The sequence below is a fragment of the Schistocerca americana genome, chromosome X (genome assembly GCF_021461395.2).
Source record: "Schistocerca americana isolate TAMUIC-IGC-003095 chromosome X, iqSchAmer2.1, whole genome shotgun sequence".
NCBI lineage: Eukaryota > Metazoa > Arthropoda > Insecta > Orthoptera > Acrididae > Schistocerca > Schistocerca americana.
Window position 1 is genome coordinate 783,309,351 of NC_060130.1, and position 27,056 is coordinate 783,336,406.

Here is a 27,056-nt window from a genome sequence, read left to right on the forward strand (position 1 = left end):
TGTTTCTTCACGAAAAGGTAGATGCATGGAGTGTCAATTACAGACACCTGTGACTACTTGTGATCAGTTCGCACGTATCTGTCTGTCCCGGATGCATAGTCTGTAAAGCCTTCCGCAGCTAGGACAAGTCATGGTTGACATGGGCTAGCGATTCTGTTCACTCCACTGCACCGAAACAAATATTGCGCGCGTCGTAACCCTTTTCGATCGTTCCATGAAGATTGTGGTTGAGTAAACTATGCTTAAATTGTAATTGCAGTGTGAACAACACAAGAAAAAAAACTTTCAACTACCTGTGCACCTCTGTATGTATTTTTCCGTGCCATAAACAGAGAATGACCATTCATTACAATTCGTTCCATAAATGTCGTAGGCTAGTTACTTTTTCGAATGATCACAGCACCAAATGTCGACCAAATGGCTATCATACATTTTTCATCTGTGCACCGATGACGTATATAGGCTGCAAAGTGCGTGACTGTCTGTAAAAATACTTGATAAGTAGGTTTTTGGAAACAGAATGCCCACAGCAAAACTTTATCGTTTTCATTATATATAGTTATATTTCATTCTTGCGACAAGTATCGGCGTCGGAGTCCCATTCACAAATACATCCGGAAAAAAATAATACAGTATTTGCATTAACTGACTGTTCCGTTAGTTTTTCGTAGAAAGAAAAAAACACACTAAACTGTTGTAGGTAGTATTCTACAATATTTATAATTTTAAAAACCTGTTTTCGGCTGTTACGTAATCTTCAGGTACAAAGATAAAGATGTATGGCTGTGAAACATTTTTGGGATCAAAATTTTAAAATGCTTCAACTATAGAGTGTCTCAGTTGGTTTCCAAATATGACAGCTGTTAATGTTTCATTTACGACGAAAAGAGAGGGTATATTCAATAAAAATGCGATGCAGAAATATTTAGGTTACATAAAATATGTTTACCTTTGTATCTAACGATGGCGTAACTAGCGAAAACCGGATAGTAAGATGATAAATATTTTAGAATATTACGTCTTTTCATTCGTAACATACAATATTTCTTGATTTGCGAAAACCATTTTCAGTACCACACCCACTTTCGTTATCGAAAGTAGGATCGTATGAGGTATCAAGTGAAATTTGTGCCTGGAGTAAAGATTTCTTTACAGGGAGGACACAGCATATTATTTGGGATGGAGAGTCATCTAAAGGTGTAGAAGTAACGGCAAGTGTGCCCCAGGGAAGTGCGCTGGAACTCTTGCAGTTTGTGTTGTATATTAATGACCTTGCACACCATATTAATAGTAAGCTCAGGCTTCCCCATGGTGATGTTATCAATAATGAAAAAAGCTGTTACAAATATTCAGTTAGATCTTGATAAGCTTTCCAAGTGGTGCAAATATTGGCAACTTATTTTAAATACTCAGAAACTTTATACTTCACAAAACGAAAATATGTGGTATCCTATGACGACATTATTAATGAGTCACAACTGGCATCAGTCAACTCATACAAATACTTGGATAGGCCTACATTAATTTGTAGGAATATGAAACAGAAATATCATATACAATCAATCGTTCGTAGAGGAGGTGGCAGGTCTCGTCCATTTATAGAACATTAATAAAATGCAATATGTTCACAAAGGACATTTCTTGCAAAAAAGTATGCGACTTATCGTAGAATATTGCCCGAATGTGTGGGACCCGTGCCATATAAGACTAATAGGGGAGATTGAATGTATGCATATGTGGCTTCTTATGATGGAGGAATTCCTCCACAGGGCCAGAAAGATGACTTCTGAGACCAGAGTAGCATTCGTCACAGCAGATCGGAGAAATAAAATGTTATAATAGTGTTAGTTAATTGGTGGAATGTCTATGGATAGGTCCCGGAAAAAAATCTTGCTTATAAACGGTAACAACACTTACACAGTACTAGTGACAGAAAGCTGGCTCAAACCAGAAGTCAATAGAAATGAAATTCTAAATACGATTGGAAAATATACCGCTCAGATAGGTTGAACGCTGATGCCGAAGCCGTCTTTATAGCTGTAAAAGACACTATAATATCTACTGAGATTAGTACTGATGCAGAATGCGAAAAAATTTGGGTGAAAAAAAGCGTTAAGGGTTGATCAAACGTTGTCATCGGATGCTTTAATAAACCCTCTGCCTTAGCAGTAGAAGTGGCGGAACAGTTAGCTGAGGAGAAACATGGAGAAAATTTTGTGTAAATTTCCTGGTCATCTTATAGGTTTAGATGGATATTTTAAAAATGGTTCAAATGGCTCTTAGCACTATGGGACTTAACATCTGAGGTCATCAGTCCCCTAGAACTTAGAACTACTTAAACCTAACTAACAGAAGGACATCGCACAGATTTCAGTAGGACCCAACATGGGTTCCGAAAATAGCGATCTTGTGAAACCCAGCTTCACACTGTTCGTCCACGAGCGAGACCCAGAAAGCAGTAAATGCAGGCGCCGAAGTAGCGGCCATGTTCCTCGGCTACCGGAAGGCATTCGATACAGTTCCGTAGTGCTGTCAAATAAACAAAATGTGAGCGTACTTAATATCCGGCCACCTGTGTGACTTGATTGAAGAGTCTCTAGCAGACAAAACACTGCGTATCATTTTGAACGGAGAAAAGTCTTCAGACATAAGCAACGTCGGGTGTGCCCCAGTGGAGTGTTACAGGACCATTACCTTTCGCAATGTATATAAATGATCTAGTAGATAACGTCGCATTTCTGTGAAGCTTTTCGTGACGCTATCGTATACCGAGAAGTCGCAACGCCGGAAAATTGTAGCGAGATGCAGGAAGACCTACAGAAGTTCAACCCCATGGTACAGGGAGTGGCAACTGACGCTCAACATAAACAAATGTAACGCAATGCAGATATAGAGAGAGAGATCCTTTATTGTGTGCTTAACACAATTACAGAACAATCACTGGAAGGAGTTACTTCCGTAAAATACGTGGGAGTATGCGTACGGAGCGATTTGAAATAGAACGACCGCATGAAATTAATCGCGAATAAGGCAGGTGCCAGACTGAGATTCATTGGAAGAACCCTCAGGAAAAGTAGTCCATTAACAAACAAAGTAGCTCACAAAACACTCGTTCGATCAATAATTACATACTGCTCGTCAGTATTGGATTCTTACCAGACAGGAGTGACATAGAGAAGACCAAAATAGAAGCGGGGTGTTTCGTTCGAGGTTAATTTAGTAAGTAGGAAAGCGTCACAGAGATGATCGACTAAATCCAGCGGCAGACGTTGCAAGAGAAACATTCTGCATCACGGTGTGAGTTATTGTCAAAGGTCCGAGAGCGTGCATTACGAGAATAGTCAACAAATTTATTGCTTCCTCCTAGAAATAGAAGACCGTGAAGATAAAGTTACGATGATACGAATAAATACGGAGGCCTACTGGCAATAGTTCTTCCCGCGAACTGTTCGCGACTGGAATACGAAAGGGGGGAAGTGACAGTGGCACACGAAGTGCACTCCGCCACGTTCCACAAGGTGGCTTGCGGAGTAAGATGTAGACATAAATGGAGACAAAGAAGAGCAGCACGAATGGTCACAGGTTTGTTGACCCATGGGCGTCACGGAATTGCTGATAAAACTGAACTGGCAAACGCTTGAAGACAAATCCAGATTATTCCATGAGTGCCAACTCAAAAAAATGGTTCAAATGGCTCTGAGCACTATGGGACTTAACATCTCAGGTCATCAGTCCCCTAGAACTTAGAACTACTTAAACCTAACTAACCTAAGGACATCACACACATCCATGCCCGAGGCAGGATTCGAACCTGCGACCGTTGCAGTCCCGCGGTTCCGGACTGCAGTGCCTAGAACCGCACGACCACCGTGGCCGGCAGATTACAGTAGCTTTATACTTGTACTGCGATTATTTTTATGGAATGTACGATACAAGATCAATCCTTACAAAGCATAAAATGTAATTGAGGCTACAAATAGCTACGAAGTATGCAAGATAATAGACATGCTTTGCTACAGATATAAAACAGGTGTAATGCACTTGCATTGTTTGAAATTTCCAAGAAGAGAATATAATTAAACCATACAGTCTTTGTTAAACGTATTTCTGTCGTACTAAAAGATTAAAATTGCTTTATTTACTTCCAAATTTATGGCTGTTTTGTGTTTTTCATCAATTCGCTTAAGCTGTCATATCTTCTCAGATGGAACAGGTGAGGCCACTCCAGGGTCCCCTAACTTGTTAGTTAAAAATATCTCGGAGTGATGGGCACACCATTAAAAGCCCTGTTCCTGGTAACATTCTGGGAGGGAATAATATGTGCTTTTCCATACGGAGAAATATCCATGCAGCTGATGTGTGCATTTAAAATTTCTCGAGATTTCCAGAGCTCGCCGACAGATTGCTCTTTTTGCTGAATACTTGAGGGACCGTCAAAAGCACACAGCGTATCACACACAAGCGGGCAGAAGTACTGCAGCGGCGTCTACGTCGCTCTGGGATTCGAGCTTTTTTCCCTTCGTTTTCTTTTTAGACAAGTACATAGCAGGCGATAAACGTCGGATGGTACACAACTCTTGACTACTAATACAAGTTAGCGAAAAGAAGCTAACAGCGAAAAATATTTCTAATGGTTGTCATTTGTCTTCAATGACATATAAAACTATTCGTAGAAAAATTTACGTTTCTTTTATGCAGAAGTAATCAACAGCGCCAAATTCACATAAAACCACACGTTTGCGAACAAGCATCACTTGTTTCTTTGTATCATCGTCGAAGTAATAATTTTACGTTGCTATGTTACAGTGACGTTTTAAATACTACTGCTGGTCGTTTTGAAAAGAAAAATCTAAAAAGTTCTGCTTTTACGTAAAATCAGTAAAGGAATAAAATCTAAATAACATTCGCTTAGTGTCATACTGGCTTCAAAATTCTTCAGAAAGCCGAAATGCTGAACTCGATCTTGCGATATTATTTTACTGCGGAAAATCGTAATACATTTCAACCATCGCATCCAATCTAACATGACAGATATTGACGTAGGGGAGTCCTGTACGAAAAATGACACGCTTTGTTTTGTCTGCCAGAGACTCTTCAATCAAGTCACACAGATGGACGGGTATTAAGTACGCTCGCATTTTGACAATTGGACCTAATGAGATACCTGTACTATTCCATACATAGAATGTAAAAAACTATGTAAACAGAATTCTTGTATTTGATGGAGATAAAAAAAACACTTTTTAGGTGACAAATATGTCACATTGAACTAGAGATGGGTAAAACCATTATTTTGGGAGATAGAATCAGAACAGCTGACTGGAATGAACTAGCTATTTTTTAAGACTCATCACTCACCATTCGTCCACAAAAATAAATAAAATGAGAGGAAGGCATTTTGACTTTTTAATTCAGGTCAGAATATCTATATTTTTAATAATTTGGTTCCATTTTGAAAGAACATAGAAAGAGGAGTAATAAGTTTGTGTTACGTCCCTGGTAGTTCTGAGATTTAAAAGTTCTATGTTTCGTTTGCTGTAAGGATTAAACATACTACAAAAAAATCCTAAATATCTTTTTATGTGGGATAATTTTAAAAATAAGTGTAATTCGTGTTATGTATTATTACTTTTATCAGAAACAAAATAAACTGTAAGAATTATAACAAAAGTGTAATTAATTTACACATCTACAGTTTTCATTCACAATCAATTTAGCAATATAGGAACCCAAGGATGAAGATTAACAGTATTATGATTTATAAGTGACTCTTGACCTATTTTATTCGAAATGAATTGATTTCCTTTCGCAGTGAATATTTGTCTTGATTTTGTAAAGACATGCTCACAGAGCACTGACGCAGCTGACAATGACATGTGTAAGTGAGTTCGGAAAAAAAACAATACAAGCACTGGAGATAAAATTGCTAAGAAGAGTAGCTGCGTACACATTATATTACAGGAGAATGAAAGCTGACATCAGAGAGGAAATAGGAGCAAAACTCTTAAACGAGCAGATTAAGGCATACAGGACCAAGTGCAGGGACTACGTCACAAAAATGGAAGACGTCAGAATACGAAAGTTAATGATGAATTATTACCTAACCAGCAGAATATATTTAGGAAGACCAAGGAACAAGTGCAAAGATCAATAAATTCGGCACAAGAGGACGTGACAGGCAAATGCCTAGTAATGGAGAAAGAGGACTTACGTATAAAACCGTGGTCCAATGTAAGAGCGGTCCTGGAGGCAATACCCTGATCAAGTTAAATGAATTAATAAAAAATAAAAAGAAGTATTGTATACTTGTACTATCATATACATAAAAATAACTATATAATATGTATATCAATATTATTATAAATAACGATATCTGGTAGAGACGAGATGCTGAGACAAGAAAGCCAGCTGTTAGCTGATTCAGTGTGTGAGCCAAGAACGCAGAGAGCAGAGTGAATCCTTATTCACTTTGCGATCCGCTCTGTGTAAGCTGAGGGGAGCAGAGATTCTTGAGTCACTTTGAGTTCTGCTCCATGTGAGCAGTGGCTGAAGACTGCAACATGTTCTACTCATACAATCGTCAACATGTTCTGAGTGCAATGCTATGTCAAAGGATAAGTAATAACAGCCCACTCAGAAGTACAGGGTTTATATGAAAATATATTTGTAGGAGCTAAATGAATTCGAACATGGAAAAATTGTAGGTCACTGCAGAACGCATTGCCACACTCCTGAAACTCGTCAGCACCAAAACAACATGAAGGGAGCTCCATAAACTGGGAATTTCAAAGGAAGCTGGAATTCCAAAACTGTTCATCAATGATGCAAATGCCAGTAACAGGAAAACGTTGTGCAGAAGCCATAATACCTGGGCTATGGAGCTACAGAAGTATGTCGATGTGTCACACTGTTTCCAACATCTGGCCAAGTTTGTATTCCAAGAGTGAATGGAAATTATTTTCAATGCGAAGAGGTTTCCTATATTGTAGTAGACATGGTACTGTATTTTGTTATTCTTTTCATAGCTGAGAGAAGTTGTACGACATTAGTAAGATATGTAAATCCATATAATGCACATGGCAGATAGTTCATCTTCCTCTTTCTCTCTCTCTCTCTCTCTCTCTCTCCCTCCCTCTCTCGATTCTAGATTTTATTTATTTATTTTTATTTTTGCACCTTGGGAACCGTTTCCTTCAGCATTTACATCTACGTGAGGACTCTGCTATTCACAATAAAGTAACTGGCAGAGGGTTCTATGAACCACACTTCAAGCTGTCTCTCTACCATTCCATTCTCGAACGGCGCGCTGGAAAAACGAGCAATTTTAATTTTTCTGTGGGGCTCCTGATTTCTCTTATTTTATAGTGATGATCATTTCTCTCTATGTAGGTGGGTGCCAACAGAATGTTTTCGCAATCAGAGGAGAAAACTGGTGATTGAAATTTCATGAGAAGGTCCCGTCACAATGAAAAACGCCTTTGTTTTAATGATTGACATTCCAATCCACGTATCATGTCTGTGGCACTGTTTCCCCTATTTCACCATGTTACAAAACGAGCTACCCTTCTTTGAACTTTTTCGATGTCATCCATCAGTCCCATCTGATACGGATCCAACACCACACAGCAATACTCCAGAATAGGGCGGACAAGTGTGGCGTAAGCATGTGGTGTGGCGAACTGTTACATTGCAGCGGCCTGCTGCAGAATCTTCGATCCGCTCACTAATGTCACCAGAGAGAAATTTGGTATCAGTTGAGCTATCCCTCCTTTTTTCCAAGTCACTGATCGCTCACTCTTTACAAATATCTGGCTATTTGAATCAGTGTGAGAGAACATCGCCCATCTCTAATTGTGAACCTCTTCACTCGTAGGGATCCACGAAGATTTTGACGCTAGTGATGATCAGAGATGGTGTTCAAACTGCCATGTGATCAGTGTTGTTTTACAGATATTTCTGACATACATTTGGATTTATTTTCATACAGGGAGAGCATAAGTTTCGTTACAAGAGACTAACAGACACTGCAGAAGAGCTGGTCACTGTTTTAGCTGAAGCTGCAGTTATTATTCGTGAAACATCTGGTTGTCTTGGATGTTTTAGACTATCATTAGCGCACAGATGCCAGTTGTGCAGTAATGTAAATGGACGACAATTTTAGCAACATTTTTAAAACAATATGAATCACATGGTAGTTAGAAACCGTCTCTGAACATCACTGGCGCCAAGAGTTTCACGGATCCCTAGTGGGGATACTGGTGCACCTACGATATTCTTATCACACAAAAACGTGTTTCTTTTTATCCCCTCTAAACACGTTATACCTATATCCCATTTTTATAATTGCTCCACAGAAACCAATTACTTATTGTTTAAAGGTCGATTAAAAAAGTATCCATTATCAGGATACAGGAGACCAATATAAGAAGGGAACCGAAACAGATTATTTTGGCGTTCAGTTAGATAGCGTGAGTAAGCATTTTTTCCTCTAGTGCAAATAATTTACAAAAGCGAATGAAAGAAACAAACAGAACATGTTTAGAAGTAGGCCTGATAGTCAATTACACTAAGAATAAAATAATGTACAGCCAACATACGAGATTTTGTGTTTAGGGCAGTTGAAGACTGATAAAGAAATAAACAACAGAGTAAGAATGGGCTGCAGTATATTTGGTAACATAAGCAGTGTTTTCAAAACACTGTTTGAAGAGGAACCTTTAAATCAGTGTGCATTTCCTTTTAATACGAAAACCATTTATAAACTGAAGTTTTTTGAGTAACCAATGGAAAGATGAATTTTGGGAACTACTAGAACAGACAGGAAAATTAACAAGTGAATCAGGGACCGGATTGGAGTGGAAGATGCCATTATCACCATAATGAAACTTAAATGGCGTGGGGCAGATAATATAGCCAGGCGGATGGCTGATAAATAGAACAAGGGAGTTCTTTGCTGCAGCCCAAGACGCGAGAAAACACCGATACCGAGGCCTAATCTAAGGTGCGTGCATGAATTTAGGAAGCACGAAGGAGCAACATGGATGCGTGTGGCATAGAGATGCCTGGAAAGCGCCTTTACCCGCCAGTAAATCAAATGGCTTATTGTGATAAAGTATGCAAGCAACAATCGTATAAGTATTGGGCAGAGAGGTTTTAATTTGTCACCAGATTTTACAAACCTTATCATAAACTTGCTTGCCTACGGTTCTAGGCCCGGTGAGCACAGATTTAACTTGTGAAATGTGCTTTGGCTTTGAGAGGATTGCAGAGAACCATCATTGTAAGAAGTAAAGCAGCTTTTTAAACGTTCCCTACAAATGCAGTGCCGGCACCAGTGGCCGAGCGGTTCTAGGCGCTTCAGTCTAGAATCGCGCGACCGCTACGGTCGCAGGTTCGAATCCGGGCTCGGGCATGGATGTGTGTGATGTCCTTAGGTTAGTTAGGTTTAAGTAGTTCTAAGTTCTAAGGGGACTGATGACCTCAGATGTTAAGTCCCATAGTGCTCAGAGCCATTTGGACCATTTTGGGCAGATGCAGTACTCGCAATAAAAGGGTTTTGTCTTTCGAGCTTATCGGGTAAAGAACAAGCTAAGAATTATCGGTTAAAAGCAAAGATTTTTGGGATAATGAAACTCGTACTAGACCAGCAAGTATTTAGTGTACAGAAATGTAATTCTAGAGTAGTGGCAATAGAATGGGAAGTGTATTCCTCTGAGTGGAGAACATTTAATGTGTTTCCAGACGTTCACTGGAGACTAAACAAAGGAAGTAGTACCCTTATTCACAGCTGATTCACCCAATCAGCCATGTTTTTGTTGGAATCACGATAAATTAACACCTGAATGTAAATGTGGGAAGCCATGCGGAACCTCTTGTGACATACTACTTCAGTGACCTATGTGCTGCTTAAAAGTTGCTTATGTGTAGCGACAAACATTTCGCACGAGATATCTGTTTGAGGTATTCCTAAATACATTCTAAGGCAAAAAAAGGACACACCACGAAGAAGTTATCAGAATGGGACGGAAACTGGGAGATGCCAGACAAACAAATGGTTACACGTTCAGAAAAATTGGATGATGTATTCAAGAGCAAGAGCTTCACGAATTGAGCAACAGTTATTCGGCTTGACACTGATTGGCAGAGTTGATGGATACCCTCCTGAGGGATATTGTGCCAAATTCTATCCAATTGGCACGTTAGATCGACAAAGTCCCGAGATGGTTGGAGGACCCTGCCCATAGTGCTCCAAACGTTCTCAATTGGGGAGAGATCCGGCGACCCTGCTGGCCAAGGTAGGGTTTGGCATGCATGAGTACAAGAGGTACGCGTCGGACATTTTCTTGCTGAAATGTAAACCCTGGACGGCTTGCTATGAAGGGCGACAAAACGGGGCATAGATATCGTCCACGTACCGGTGTACTGTAAGGATGCCGCAGATGACAAAGAAGGGGTCCTGGTATGTAAGGAAATAGCACCCTAGCCCACAACTGCTGTTTTTCGGGCCGCACGGTGGGCTACAGTTAGGTTGGTATCACACTGCAGTCCAGGACGTCTCTAGACACGTACTCTGGTGGGAATCTCTTTGATTAGAGTAGAATTGTCTTGAGTCCCGCTTTGAACTGAGTGCCGATGAGCAACGAAGACGTGTCTGCAGGCAACCCAGACAGCGGTGGGATACCAACCTGAGAGTCGCCTGCCATACAGCCTGACAACCAAGAGTGATGGTCTAGGCTGCCATTTATTTTCATACCAGGACCCCTTTCTTCGTCATCCGTGGCACCCTCACAACACAGCGGTATCCTGACGATATTCTACGCCCCTTTTTATTGCCTTTCAGGCCAAACCGTCTTGGGCTTACATTTCAGCAAGATAATGGTCTTCCGCACATGGCGAATATTTGTACTTCTTGACTTTGTGCATGTCAAACCGTACCATGGCCAGCAAGTTCACCAGATCTCTCCCCAATTAAGAATGTTGTGGCATTACGCACAGTGCCCTCCTACCAGCTTGGAATTTTTAGGATCTATCGCGCCAATTGGACAGAATTTGTCACGATATCCCTCAGGAGGACATCCAGCAACTCTGTCAATCAGTGCCAAATCGAATAACTGCTTTCATAATGCCCACAGTTGGACCACGCGTCATTCATTTCTTCAGTTTTTAAATCTTTTCTCATGAATAAATCGTCAAATTTTTCTGAAACTTTAACCATTTGTTTGTCTGTGCCTGTACAGGTATCTTCCGATTTATATTCCATTTGGGTAATTACTTCATGGTGCAACGTTTTTTTTGTCTTAGAGTGTAAATTAAATGAGTAAAACTGGTTGAGATAACAAAAAAGATTTAAACACAGGCCACATTATCTGATCAAAAGTATCCGGACACCTATTAGTGGAAATTAGCATGGCCTGTGGGCATACTTCGTCTCCATGACGACTTGAACTTTGTTGCGGACACTTCTAATGAAATGTCCGAATGTACATGGAGGAACTACAGATTGTTCTTCCTCAAAACCCGAAAATGAAAGAAGTATTGATGATAGACGGTGTTGTCTGGAGCGATGTCGACCTTTTGACTCATCTCGACGACGTGCCATTAGGTTCAGGTCGGGACTCTGGGTACTCCAGCCCATTTCAGGAATTGTGTTGTCCGCAAGCCGGCCACGGTGGCCGAGCGGTTCTAGGCGCTTCGGTCCGGAACCGCGAGACTTCTACGGTCGCAGGTTCGAATCCTGCCTCGGCCATGGATGTGTGTGATATCCTTAGGTTAGTTAGGTTTAAGTAGTTCTAAGTCTAGGCGACTGATGACCTCAGATGTCAAGTCCCATAGTGCTCAGAGCCATGTGAACCACGTGTTGTCCGCAAACCACTGCCTCACATATGCTTCTTTGTAACAGCGTACGTTGTCACCCTGATACAATCAGTCATCTTCTCCAAACTGTTGCTCTACTGTACACAGAACACAATGCTCTACTGTACGCAGTACACATGTTTCCGCATTTGGCGTTTGCTTAAACACAATAATGGGACCACAAGGTAACGGCGAAAAACACCACCATATCGTAGCACCACTTCCTCCATACTTCACACTTAGCTCTACACATGATGGCAGGTAACGTTTTTCAGTCATTTGTCAAATCCAGATATTGCCACTGGATTGCCAGAAGGCACAGCGCGATTCAACACTCCAAATCACTTGTTTCCAGTCATCCACTTTCCAATGGTTCCACTCTTTACACCGCCTCAAGCGTCTCTTATCTGTGGCTACGGGTATGTGTGACTCACGAAGAACTGCTCGACCATTGCACCCCATTCACCTTCACTTCCTACGAACAGTCATTGTGTCAGTCACTTTGGAATTCGCGAGTGAATCTTTCCTCTGGCTGCATACGATTTTCTACAACTATACCACGCAAAGTCCAACGTTCGCCATCTGTCAGTACATGAGGCCTGCCGAGTATTGATTTGACTGTGGTTGTTCCTTCGTCTTTCCATTTAACAATTATTACATAACCAATGGTCGAATTTGGCAGCTTTAGAAGGTCTGAACCGTTCCTGATGGATTTGTTCCTCAGGTGACATCCAGTGACTACTCCGCGTTCTAAGTCACTGATCGCTGCTGACCGACCCATTCTGCTGTTACTGTTTCTTTACTGATAACTCGATACTCTCCACCTCGTTTTATACTCTCGTGGCATCTAGAGGTCAATTTTGCATTGCATAGGTATGTCCAGATACGTCTGATCGCATAATGTATACTAGTCACTTGGCATACACAAAAAACGAACAACCGATGGGATCGCTTCTAATGCCAAATGGAATAGTGAAAGGGTTACAATCTGGATTCAGGACCGAAAATTGCCTCCTCACATCCCCATTTATATTACGACGGATTTTTAAGATAATTATAGACTGACAGTTTGAGTGTAATTTAAACTGAATTATGTGTTAGGTAGCATTATTTTCGAAAACGTTTTGTCTGAGTTATTATATGAGGGTACGTATTTTGTGCTATTTTAGATTGCATACTGTGTAGTAATGTCAGACACAAAGAGCTCACATTGTCAGTGACTCATCTTATCTGGGGATAAGTGACCATATGAATCGGCACAAGTCAGAAACTGGTTATATTACACAGTAAGCTAAAGAAGTAGTACACACTGTTTTATAGTGTGTCAGTAAATAGAAATACATGACTATTATTGCAGAGAGTGTATGTGTGTGTGTGAGAGAGAGAGAGAGAGAGAGATGGAGGGAGGAAGAGAAGAGAGTGTTCCCCACAAGATACTTCAGTACCTTTGTTGCAAACGCTAGCGATTGCCATAGTGGTGATCCTTCATTGATATGTGATCATCATAGTTATCACTGGATGATCACACAAGGTATCGCATGAGGAAAGACACACGGGTTGAAATTTTATCCATTTGAGCAGCAGTACGCCAGTGTCACACTGTCTATGCGCTGTATAAAGCACGGTTAACCACACAGCTAGAAGACTGAGACGAGTGAAAATCAGACCATATACACAGGTGAGCCAAAACATTATCACCACAAGCTTAATAGCTTGTTGGGCCATATTTGGAATGAAATACACCGCTGATTCTGCGTATCAGGGAGCCATCAGTTTATTGGTGGGTTTGTGGAGGTATGTGGCATTAGATGTCTACGCACAAGTCATGTAATTCGCGTAAATAACGGGCCATTGATTTGCGTACGTGGTGTAGGCAATCGATAGTGACCCAGATGGGTTTCAATTCATCAGGCGAATTTGGTCGGTGAGACATTAACGTCAGTTCACCATAATGCTCCTCAAACCACTGTAGCACGGTTCTGGTTCCGAGACACGGACAGTTATACTGCTAAAAGATGACATTGCCGTTGGGGAAGATGTCAAGCAGAAGGGATGCAGGTGGTTAGCAGCTGTCAGCGTGTCTACGATTACTACCACAGGTCCCATGCAAGCGCAGAAGAATGTCTCCCACAGCATAATACTTCTCCCACCAGCCTGTGTCTGTGGCGCACTGCACGTTTCGAGCCGTCGTTCATCTCGATGGCGGCGTTTGTGGAGACAACCATCGACCTAATGTAGCAAAAATATGCTTCACCCGAAGAGCAGACACGTTGCCATTGGTCGACGGTCGAATCCCGATGGTCCCGTGCCCACTGCAGTCGTAACTGACGATGTAGTCGGGCCAACATGTGAACCCTAGGGGTGGTCTGCTGCGGAGCTCCATGTTCAGCAATGTACGGTGAACAGTGTGCTCCGAAACATTTGTGCGTGCACCAGCATTGTGATCTTTCTGCAGAGGTGCCAGAAATCACCATCTATCCTACTTTACAGAGCAGACAAGCCTCCGAACCCAACGTTCTGTGAAGAATCTTGGACGTCCAACAGTTTAGAGCCTAGTGGTAGTTTCACTATATTACCTCTTTCCGTAAATGCTCACGACAGTAGCACGTGAACATTCGACCAGCTTCGCCGTTTTCGAGATACTCGTTCACAGGTTCTGCGTAATAATAATAATCTGCCCTTTGTCAAACTCGCTTATCTTAATGAATTTCTCCATTTGCAGCTCATATCTTCTCTAGGGTGATCCCCCGTCCGTGTCTGCTCCGCTTACATACTTTTGTTACCGCGTCACGTGCCCGCAACGCACCAGGCGGCTAACTGATCCATAAGGTCCGTATAAGGAGTATATGTAGACGAAAAAAACGTACGACAACAGGTGGAAGCACTGAGCACACGCAGACATATACCCTGTTCTCCGTGGTTTCCAACATGCAAGTCTCAGTCAGGACAGGCAACGGTGCAGGTGATAATGAGCCACTTCAAGTAAAGATCTGTGAATGAACTATTTCTTATAAATCAAGTATTCAAAAATTTCACCCCTCAATTCGACGTTTAGATGTGCTAGACGATAAATCAAGTTGCTGTCTGTGTCCAACTTTGACATGTGCTCAAGTATTTAAAATGTAAGGAAGAAAATCTTATTCATTTGCATCCCGGATACTCAGAAGAGAAGCACATAGCGCATGAACACTGTGTCGTATGTCCTAGCAAACACTGTTCCATGAGATATTCCAGAAACTGTCACTGGTGTACTAAATTAAAGAGACTCGTATCTTCGTTGCAATGACCATATACATGCTCCATACCAGCGCTTATTCTGAATGTCTAAATACACGTGGCATTGTATCACTGTAAATATAAACTGTCCCAGTCTTCCTGGCTCAGTCAAACTAAACTATAAGAGCCATCCCTCCATCCTTTGATCAAACGGTGTCTCTGGGGGGAGTGGAGAAGGTCGCGCTCCAAATAGGTTTACATTTGATACCGCTGAGAGTGGAGCGCATGTTCGCATGCGCACCGGGACACGGAGCGTGCATTCGAACGTCAACGTCGATAATGCCGAGTTTCTGATCATCTCATACCGTGGAAGAGGCGCGTTGTGAAGACTTTCAGAACGTGTAGAACAATATCAAGCATGGCAGATATTCTGAATGTGCGTTTAAACGTAGACCAATGATATGGAAGAACGCCACCTACGTTACATGCACGCCATGTCTTTTAACTAGAAAGTCTGGAGACGCCGTGTTGGCTTTCAGTTGAAGCCCATAAAGCACTACAAAATTGATCTCTTGAAAGTCCGTCGTGATAAAATGACGAGAAATGTCGTATTTCTGGTTAAATAATTTTCAAATTGTAACATGCATATAACGGAAGCATGCGGTTTCAAGGCAAAAGCACGCTGAAGATCCATCACAAACACATTTTCTTTAGTACGATTTGTTACAATTTCATGACCATCAATAACATAGCTGCCTTCAGAATATGGTAACATGTAACGCATCGGCACGTGTTATGCAAGTTTAAAACAGCGTAAAGAATAGAGAGGAAGTTATAGAGTGATGTCTGATGTGTTGTAGGTTCGCGTCTCGCTATATTAATTTTTTTTTTTTTTTTTTTGCTTGCCTTCGCGTTTTCTAATAGGTTCTGAGACTTTCTTATTAATTTAATATAAGCATTATTCTAAACTGTTTGAGGTTATATGAATATAAGTGCACTGTCTCTTAGGAGTGTGTGTGTGTGTTCGATTGCTTTATCTACAAGAGAGCTTTCACTATTTGCAGTAAGATATTTTGCACTTTCCTGTTTAGTCAAGTGTTTCACATGTTCTAAATACTCTGCTACTGGAAAAGTGATAAAATAAGAGTGACCTTACAGTTTTACTAAAAACTTAGAATGATGAAATGATTTTTTCTTATATGGAACACTATTGTAAATTTTTATGGCAATATTTGTAACGGAATTTTTGTAAGCTAATTCCTTATTGACTGTATAGTGTACAACATGCTTGGATGTGCAAATGATCAGCATTTCACCGCCACCGCACAAAGTAGTGAGGAGAAACGCCATCTACACTGTTAATATTACGTAGCGGGTTTCGCATTCAGAAACCGAATTTCGAATGTCGGTTGTCTGAGACTATAGTTTTATGCTTCGTCTAAGAGGGAAAAACATCTTCCAGCACGTACTGGAATTCGGCAGTTTCTGGATCGTGGCTTCTCGAGATTGTGGATTATCATTCCGCTATATCGTTGCACGACTGATATGCGAATATTAAATCGATGGGGGTCGGTAGGGCCACACTGTGTGCCATGCGAGATGTCACAGTCCCATCGGGAACAGCGGCCGAGAGGGCAGACATACTGTTTGCTCCACCATGCAGGATCGTACAACCAAGTCACGCCCCTTAAATCAGGGAATGGGTTGGTTTGCAACAACACGAGTATCCACGCGGACAGTGCGACGACGTATGGAGCACTTCGGACTGTTGCCACGTCATCTGTTGCGGTTTCCCTTGACGCGATAACAGGCAGAGGGGTGCTGACAACTGTGGGCTCAATCACAACATTGGACACAGAAGTGGCACCACGTTGTCTTGTCTGAGGACTCCCAGTTCTATATACATATATCATGAACATATCCATGTTTGGAGGCTCTGAAGAGAATGAGGGTTGCCAGATAGCATTTGTCAGCGTCATATAGGCCCGGCACTTGTCGTGATGTATACGAGGTGCCGCTGCGTACAGAACACAGTCTCCTTTCGTTCGCATAGCCGTTAATTTTGACGGCGGTTGATACATTTGACGTTTTAACGTCGGTGGCTGCACCCTGTTCTCGACAAGGTAACGTAAGACCACGTGTTGCAGTGTTGTGACCTACCTCGATACAGAGCGTATTTTAATGCTGTCCTGGCCAACAGTTCTCCACATTGGAAACATTTTGTTATTGTTTGCTTAGACACTGAAAAGGCCGGCCGCGGTGGCCGTGCGGTTCTAGGCACTTCAGCTCAGAACCACGGGACTGCTACGGTCGCAGGTTCGAATCCTGCCTCGGGCATGGATGTGTGTGATGTCCTTAGGTTAGTTAGGTTTAAGTAGTTCTAAGTTCTAGGGGACTGATGACCTAAGATGTTAAGTCCCATAGTGCTCAGAGCCATTTGAACGATTTTGAACACTGAAAAGCTACCACTCACCCGCCACTACGATTGACGAATTGTGGCTCAGAGTTGTAGCACCATTGAATTACTCTACTGGCCATTAAAATTGCTACACCACGAAGATGACGTGTTACAGAGGCGAAATTTAACCGACAGGAATAAGATGCTGTGATATGCAAATGATTATCTTTTCAGAGAATTTACACAACGTTGGCGCCGGTGGTGACACCTACAACGTGCTGACATGAGGAACGTTTCCAACCGATTTCTCATACACAAACAGCAGTTGACCGGCGTTGCCTGGTGAAACGTTGTTGTGATGGCTCGACTAAGGAGGAGAAATGCGTACCATCACGTTTCCGATTGTAGCCTATCGCGATTGCGGTTTATCGTATCGCGACATTGCTGCTCGCGTTGGTCGAGATCCAATGACTGTAAGCAGAATATGGAATCGGTGGGTTCAGAAGGGTAATACGGAACGCCGTGCTGGATCCCAACGGCCTCGTATAACTAGCAGTCGAAATGACAGGCATCTTATCCACATGGCTGTAACGGATAGTGCAGCCACGTCTCGACCCCTGAGTCAACAGATGGGGACGTTTGCAAGACAACAACCATCTGCACGAACAGTTCGACGACTTTTGCAGCAGCATGGACTGTCAGCTCGGAGATCATGGCTGCGGTTACCCTTGACGCTGCATCACAGACAAAATGGTTCAAATAGCTCTGAGCACTATGGGACTTAACAGCTGTGGTCATCAGTCCCCTGGAACTTAGAACTACTTAAACCTAACTAACCTAAAGACATCACACACATCCTGCCACCGTAGCAGTCGCGCGGTTCCGGACTGCGCGCCTAGAACCGCGAGACCACCGCGGCCGGCCATCACAGACAGGAGCGCCTGCGATGGTGTACTCAATGACGAACCTGGGTGCACGAATGCCAAAACGTCATTTTTTCGGATGAATCTAGGTTCTGTTTACAGCATCATGATGGTCGCATCCGTGTTTGGCGACATCGCGGTGATCGCACAGTGGAAGCGTGTATTCGTCATCGCCATACTGGCGTATCACCCGGCGTGATGGTATGGGGTGCCGTTGGTTACACGTCTCTGTCACCTCTTGTTCACATTGACGGCACTTTGAACAGTGGACGTTACATTTCAGATGTGTTACGACCCGTGGCTCTACCCTTCGTTCGATCCCTGCAAAACCCTACATTTCAGCAGGATAATGCACGACCGCATGTTGCAGGTCCTGTACGGGCGTTTCTGGATACAGAAAACGTTCGACTGCAGCCCTGCGAGCACGTTCTCCAGGTCTCTCACGAATTGAAAACGTCTGGTCAATGGCGGCCGAGCAACTAGGTCGTCACAATGCGCCAGTCACTACTCTTGATGAACTGTAGTATCGTGCTGAAGCTGCATGGGCAACTGTACCTCTACACGCCATCCTAGCTCTGTTTGACTCAATGGCCAGGCGTATGAAGGCCGTTATTTCGGCCAGAGGTGGTTGTTCTGGGTACTGATTTCTCGGGATCTATGCACCCAAATTGCGTGAAAATGTAATCACATGTCTGTTTTAGTATAATATATTTGTCCAATGAATACCCGTTTATCATCTGCATTTGTTCTTGCTGTAGCAATTTTAATGGCCAGTAGTGTACGTACCTGCATCTGTCACCCAAGCTCAGTTCGATTTGATGCCCAGCCAGTCTAGACGCGCTATTACTATCAGAGGGAGCAGCTCTGTGTACTAAATTTAGCTCCCTGTACACCCCAATCATCTATCAATTTTATCATGAATTCTTCTTAGTACACAATATACGCACAGCAAGTAGTTTCTTTAGTTGGTATCCTTCCTAGCGTTGCAATTTAAATGACCAGCAGTGCATTTCTCAGTTGCCACGCGTGTTTTAACTGTGCTGCGTTGTCGGCAGACGGCGAGGCGTGGCAACGGGCGGCGCACGCGGCTATCCGACGGCGGCTGGAGGAGGCGGAGGCGGACGCGCGCGGGGGCAGTGCGCGGGCGCGCAACGTCGTGCTGGCCGTGGGCGACGGCATGGGGCTCTCCACCGTCACCGCCGCACGCATTCTCGCCGGGCAGCGCCTCGGATCCTCCGGCGAGGACCACCACCTCACCTGGGACCGCTTCCCCGCCACCGCACTCGCCAGGGTAACTACATCCAACAACTAACCGTATTCCTGATGCTATATCGATATATGTTATAAAATGTATATATGAATGTTGCACATCTCCTTCTACATCTACATCTACATACATACTCCGCAATCCACCATACGGTGAGTGGCGGAGGGTACCTCGTACCACAACTAGCATCTTCTCTCCCTGTTCCACTCCCAAACAGAACGAGCGAAAAATGACTGCCTATATGCCTCTGTACGAGCCCTAATCTCTCTTATCTTATCTTTGTGGTCTTTCCGCGTAGCCGGCAGTAAAATTGTACTGCAGAGCCTCAAATGCTGGTTCTCTAAATTTCCTCAGTAGCGATTCTAGAGACTCCCACGTGAGTTCCTGAAGCATTTCTGTAACACTCGCGTGTTGATCAAACCTACCAGTAACAAATCTAGCAGCCCGCCTCTGAAATGCTTCTATGTCCTCCCTCGATCTGACCTGATAGGGATCCCAAACGCTCGAGCAGTACTCAAGAATAGGTCGTATTAGTGTTTTATCAGCGACGATGAGCCGATTTCAAATAAACTTGATACACATTGCAATATTTCTGGCTTTGTCAGCCGTCATATTAGGCTCCAAGAAGCTGTTCCCAGAGCAGTGGAGATGCAAGAAGTATATAGGCGACGAAATGTGGTGTGAGGTACCTGTGACAGATGTTAGATTCGGTACCATTCCCGTGAGAAAGACCGCCTGCATAATGCTACTGCTGTGTGATTGGCTGCTGTGTTCGGAGCAAGGGCGCCAAAACGTTAAAGTGTAGTTATTATTATTAGTTAAACTACTCATTGGAATGACTTCACTTTTTAATATAAATATCTCTCAACAGCTGACTATTAATCAGTCATTTTAAAATAATTAAAAACAATTTAAATCAAAAACAAAAGACTGACGAAATTGCAGACGAAGCACTTCGGAAGCGTTCGGGTCACGCCTTTTCTGATATGGCGCGCGAAGTGTTTCGGGCTGTTCGTCACTCTGGATTAGGCAGTCGAGAAGAACACACATGGTGTCTATCGTAGGATGTGTTTCCAATTTTTAATTAAGTTCCTATTCGTCACTCTGGATTAGGCAGTTGAGAAGAACTTTCTTGCCGTAACATACCACTTACTATCTGGATATAATCGCTGTGGGGGTAAGAACCACCTACCTATCAAAGGGGCGGGATGGGAGTGAAAAAGAAGTCTAGCCCACGTCACGAGAATACCCAGTCTTTATTCATTCAGTATTTGAGAATGAGAGCACTTGGTGACTTGCATCAAACTTAACGCACAATTTCAAACATTTCAAAAACTACTCGCTGACAACGCCTACAAAATGATGAAAGAGAAAAAGTTTATCGCTTATTACATTTTCGCTGTTCTTGAAGTAAAACTGTCGCATCGGGTGTAACGTTTTAATTTATTACACCTTTGCTAATAACTCTATTCACGACACATTTCGCAGACAGTGTCGACATGTGCCGCTGTATATATGCACAAAATTATGTGATTGTATGTCACATTGTTCAGGAGATATGACGTCATAATCATTGAACTGCGTGAAAACGAAACTGCAGGGCCAATGTCGCTACAGATATGGTGAAATATGTGTACAAATATGTGTGAAATATGTTAGATATATATGATATACGTGACATGTGAGTACGCACGTGGGTAAAAACTTCCTCCAAAGCTTCTTGTTCGATTTCAACCAAACTTGGTACACATATTAGTTGCTATCAGGAAAGAAATGACGTGGGGGTAAGAACTAGCAACATCCTGTTGGAGTGGTGGTAATAATGTGGAGAGGAAAGGGGGCAGGAAAAGATGGACTGACAGAGAGGAGAAAGAAGGAGTTGACAGAAATAGGGGGGAGGAGGATATGGACAGAGAAAAGACGAGGGGGAAATGGACAGAGACAGGAAAGAGGACATGCACAGGGAGAGGGGGGAGGAGACAGAGGAGGATGAGGTAGAGATAGAGGGAGCAGGATGAAATGGACTTACAGGGAAGAGGAGGAGGTGGAGAGAAGGGGAAGGAGCTGATAGATTGGGGAGAAGCAGATGAATGGAGAGAGGGGAGAGTAGCAGTTTGACAGAGAGAGAGGCAGCAGGAAGTGGATAGTGAGTAGGTATGTCGGAGGTGGACAGAGAGAGAGAGGGGAGAAGGAGATGAACAGAGAAAGGGAGAAAGAGGAGATGGACTTCATACCTGGGCAGATATATATTATGAGCCAAAAAATTATGACCACTGTCCACCACGAGAGTGAATGTCGCCATGTGAGCATCTGTGGAAAGTGGACTGTGGAACCACTAGTAGGCGACAAGATGCTAGAAGACCACGCCTCACCACAGAATGTGGATGTCGGACGTTTGTCCGCTCTGTAAAGCAGCATAGGTGGCACGAGCTGTGGGAGATCTGACGACAATGTTTCGGAGCACATTGTTCAGTGCACATTGAGGGACATAGGGCTTGGCAGCACACACCTCCTATGCACTCCCGAATGAGATGCCTAGTCGGATAAATCACATTTCTGGTTAATCCAAGTAGATGGTTGTGTCCACATACGTCGCCATTCAGGCGACTGGCTGTCCTCATCGCGAATGTAGGCTGGTGGGGTCAGTGAGATATTTGGTGGTAACCGAGTGCAGTATGGCAGCTATGAACTATGTGAACTTTATAGCAGACCATCTGCATCCATTCATGTTTTACGTCTTCCCTGACAGTGATTGTATCTTCCAGCAGCATAACCGGCCATGTCATAAGACCAGAATCTTTCTGCGGTGGTTTGAGGAGAATATTAGTGAACTCACGCTGATATCTTAACCATCAAAATCTATTCAGAAACCGATGGAAAATATCTGGGACGGTATCTGGCACCAGCTCAATGCCCAAAAACGATGGGTCTGTAATTTTCAGAAACTGTGTGACCTGTATGTAGATATCTGGTGTAACACACCTCCACATACCCTCTACACCTCACAGAATTCCTATTGTACTGTCCACATAATCCTCCCACCTCTATCTGTCTCTTCATCTCTACCTACCCCTCACTTTGTCCAATCCCTCCACCCCTCTCTCTGACTGTATCTGACTCCCTCCTCCCTCTGAGCATATATTCCTTCCCCTCTCTCTATCCATATACACTTCCACCTTTTCCATTTCCACCTGCCAACCACCCTCTAAACCAGTATTGGAGCAAACTATGTACCACCCCACATTACACTGTTCCCAATTTTTTCAAGATGGCGGATCCAAGATGGCGGCGATAGATTTGGTAATGTCGTCATGGTGGGAAGTTCAAATTTTGGAGGGAAGATAGGTCAATTGGGCTACCTCCACTAAATGAATCCCCTCCCCTCCCCTCCCCCTCCCCCCAGAAAATGGTGGGAAGTTCAAATTCCAACTCAACAATGCTACACACCGCGACTACCTCCACTAACCTAAGAAAATGGCGGGAAAATTGGACACTTGGGCTACCTCCACTAACCGAAGTCACCCAACTGCCAATTCCTCCTACGAAATGGCGGGAAAGGGACTCAACCTGTGCTGGATAGGATGGAAGTAAGTCTTCATTTTCAGTTTTTATTTAAACAATTAGAGGCAATACCACCATCCAGTGTGTTCACCACGAGGTTCGGAGTCCAATTGACCTAGTACGCAGTACTGCCACCAAGGGCGCAGTCGCCCCCTGTGATGTAATCCAAGATGGCGGTCTGGAGGGGAAAATGGCGGGAAAACGACTCAGCCTGTTCGGGGCAGCTGGAGAGAGGAATGAGTGTACTTCATTTATTTGGGAACAATTTATTTAGGGACGGATCTGACATAGTATATTTATTACACTGATACAAAACACTCACTCTGACGTGCTAAGGGTCACAATACACAGTTTACAGACCTGCGAACTACTCGCAAATAATGCAGTGCACTGATGTAGAGACACGCAACCAACTCGTAAATTACCGAAATAATGCAGTACACAGCATACAGACATGCAAGCAACTCGTAAACTATCAAAAAATAATGCATGTGTAACGCTGTGCAAACACGCTCACAATGCTTAAACAGCTGAAAAATAATGCAGTGCACAAGCACTTATTGCACGTCAAAAACACTCTCGAAATATCATCAACCACAACGCATCAGAGGCTCCAACGCGCGCCCAACTCCGACGATGCCGACTCCGTACGTGGCCCCAGGAGTTGGGATGCATGGGCAGCCCTCACAAAGTGACGACACGTCTGTCAGCTACCGAGCCACATACAGGTGTCTGTTCGGGTCCCGCAAGCCTGAGGCAGAGGCATCCCTTTCATAGTTGACACCTGAGAAATTCCTGTCGAAATACATGTTCACCTAGACACCTTTACTGGCGCGATGAACATAGCTGTGGTGCAGGTCCAGTGTCGAGAGATGTTTGCAGAGCAGCTAAAAGATTATCAGTGTTATACCGACGTCACATATCTATGTAAATAACAGCCAAGTCCCCCCTCTGGATGTGCTGTAGTAATCTGTGTCAGAATAACATCGACAGCTTTCACCCCTTGCGATCCATAACGGGACATGCGAGACGTGTCTAGCATGCATGCACAAAACCTGTGTGTGGTGTCACCGCCAGACACCACACTTGCTAGGTGGTAGCCTTTAAATCGGCCGCGGTCCGTTAGTATACGTCGGACCCGCGTGTCGCCACTGTCAGTGATTGCAGACCGAGCGCCGCCACACGGCAGGTCTAGAGAGACTTCCTAGCACTCGCCCCAGTTGTACAGCCGACTTTGCTAGCGATGGTTCACTGACAAATTACGTTCTCATTTGCCGAGACGATAGTTAGCATAGCCTTCAGCTACGTCATTTGCTACGACCTAGCAAGGCGCCATTATCATTTGCTATTTATCTTGTGATGCATGTACCGTCAGACCGATGTTCACCAATTATGGATTAAAGTTAAGTATTCCAGAAGCTACGTACTTTTTTTTGCTAGACTCAACTCCTTTAACTGTTCCAGACCTCACGCCAGCCTGCGTGAGCTTAAACGCGTGCCTTTCGGCTATCTCATAGTGGCTTGGCTGTCTTGCCAAGTCACAACACTGTGGATACTGACGTCACAGGTCGCGCTATAGAAATCTGTTCCAGAATAACATTGACTGCTTTCTCTCCCTCGAGATCATAATGGAACATGCGAACTACATCAGGATGTGCACGCTGTGGCCGATCTGTTCTAGGCGCTTCAGTCTGGAACCATGTGACCGCTACAGTCGCAGGTTAGAATCCTGCCTCAGGCATGGATGTGTGTGATGTCTTTAGGTTAGTTAGGTTTAAGCAGTTCTAAGTTCTAGTGGATTGACGACCTCAGATTTTAAGTCCCATAGTGCTCAGAGCCATTTGAACCATCTAGCTGTGCATGCGTGTTTACCTGCCCAGCCTAGCTGACGCATCACCACAAAATGTTTGGCCTGCTGTCAATTTACATCTCACAAATGTTAAATGTCCTCGTTGCTAAAAGCCTTCATAATGTGCACACTCGCGAAAACACGGTTAATCGTGAAAGCATTCTTGTTGTTTGAAAAGAGAGCACTGTCTAAGTACAGGAGAGGGGAGGGGGGGGGGGGGGGAGGGAATCTGGACAATTACACAAACAGAATTCGAAGCACAGTCTTACAGATGAGAAAAATGGCGGGAATTTTCGGAATCTTACAGCTACTGGTCTGGAGATGTCCTAATGTCACAGTGGCGGATGAGTGATGGCATCATCGCCAGAGATGGATGGTCTGCTTCAACTTGTCTTTCCAAATCATGCCTATAATTTACAAAGTCGGCTAAAGTGTTTCTCATGTCTAGAGAACCAGCATATGTGCTTCCACCTGGCTTTCACCAGCTAAATACTCAAACCGCAGTTTATGTTCTCTCAACTAAATAAAGGTATGAAATGTGCAGCCACATGTGCATATTGAATCTTTTCAAATTTCCATGTGATCACGAAAGCTGTCCAACACATACTAAGTATTAGCTCGCTATTCGGCCGTCTAGAGGACGAAATGGGTAAATCAGCTACATTCCTGCATCCCAACAGGTCTCGCCATTCGGACGGCTCATACCTTTAGCCAGAAACGTGAATCATTCCCGCCACAAACCACCGGCGCTGCGCGGCGCGCACTGCCATTGAACAACACTTGACAATGACCGAAGTACTGGAAATACACACTGCTGATGGGTGTGGCTCTGAGAATAGAAATGTCTGTACCATTCTTGACATACTCTTCCCTTTGCTATCACAATATTCCATATCAAATCCATACCTTCCTTATGACTGGACATCCATTTCCTTTGCACATGCTGGAACACAAACACATACTTTGTAAGCCTGATGCTCAAGGTGAACTTATCACGCATCCCCTACTACTAAGTATAATACTTCGCCAATAACTGATTGCTGGCGATTCGAAATAATACTGACTGGAAATCAGTAATGGGTGGACATGTCTCATACGTTTTTCCTGCTAGTACGACCACTGTGTCTTAGAAAGAGCGGCATAATCGTCTTACAAACAGCCAGATGTTAAAAAACACAACCATATTACCATTACAAGCGGTCTTGGTTCTATAGGTTCACAGAGGTATCCATGTTAAGAGCTATACTGGCTTTGTAAATCGAGGTATGGCATTACCTCAGAATGAATTTTTTTTCACACAAATACTGTGACGCTGAATATAGACCGTGATAATAGGCGTATATTTAATCAGATCAGCAGTGCAGTAACATGTCACCTACGGTGCACCCTCCTACTAAAATTATAGAGTTTTGAAAGTGATTTAGCTAAGGAGCGTGGTATGAGACCATTATATGCAACTCCCTCATGCCACCACTAGATACTTCTCCAGTATTTGTAACACATTCTGTCTCGCTGTCATGTCATAGGTTCTGCGATGTATCCACTGAGTTATAGGCGATGGTTGATGGAGAAGGATCACAAACAGTATTAGATGGTGTGCTGACTGAGGTCGTAAGAAACGTACACTAGCTTCTCAGATCTCTACTGTTACGCTTTCAGTAGAAATGACGTCTATGATTTGGAATCAAGTCATTCCAGTCCACATACCTGCGTTATATCCGATGGAGAAGTCCTTTGATGATTACAGCCACAAGTGAATCATATTTCTGGCATTGCCTTGGAGCCTCTGATACATCGTGGCTGATGATAGTTCAAAAGCGCTTTTTACGTGCTATGAGTGTTTGTGGACTGCTTTATTTTCAGCTGTTTAAGCACTGTGTGTGTGTTTGCTTAGCATTGCACATGCATTATTTTTTCACTGTTTACGAGTTGCTTCCATGTATGTATGTTGTGTACTGCATTATTTCGGTAATTTATGGGTTTTTTGCT

At 43.3% G+C, this 27,056-nt stretch overlaps 1 protein-coding gene across 1 annotated transcript in view; it reads left to right on the forward strand.

Annotated features, from left to right (window-relative positions):
• The window catches only part of LOC124556317 (alkaline phosphatase, tissue-nonspecific isozyme-like), a 655,606-nt gene that overhangs the window by 45,075 nt on the left and 583,475 nt on the right, over nt 1–27,056 (forward strand). Inside the window, exon 2 of the mRNA XM_047130289.1 lies at nt 19,446–19,681. Within this exon, the coding sequence (XP_046986245.1) occupies nt 19,446–19,681 (236 nt within the window). The remainder of the gene's footprint in view (nt 1–19,445; nt 19,682–27,056) is intronic.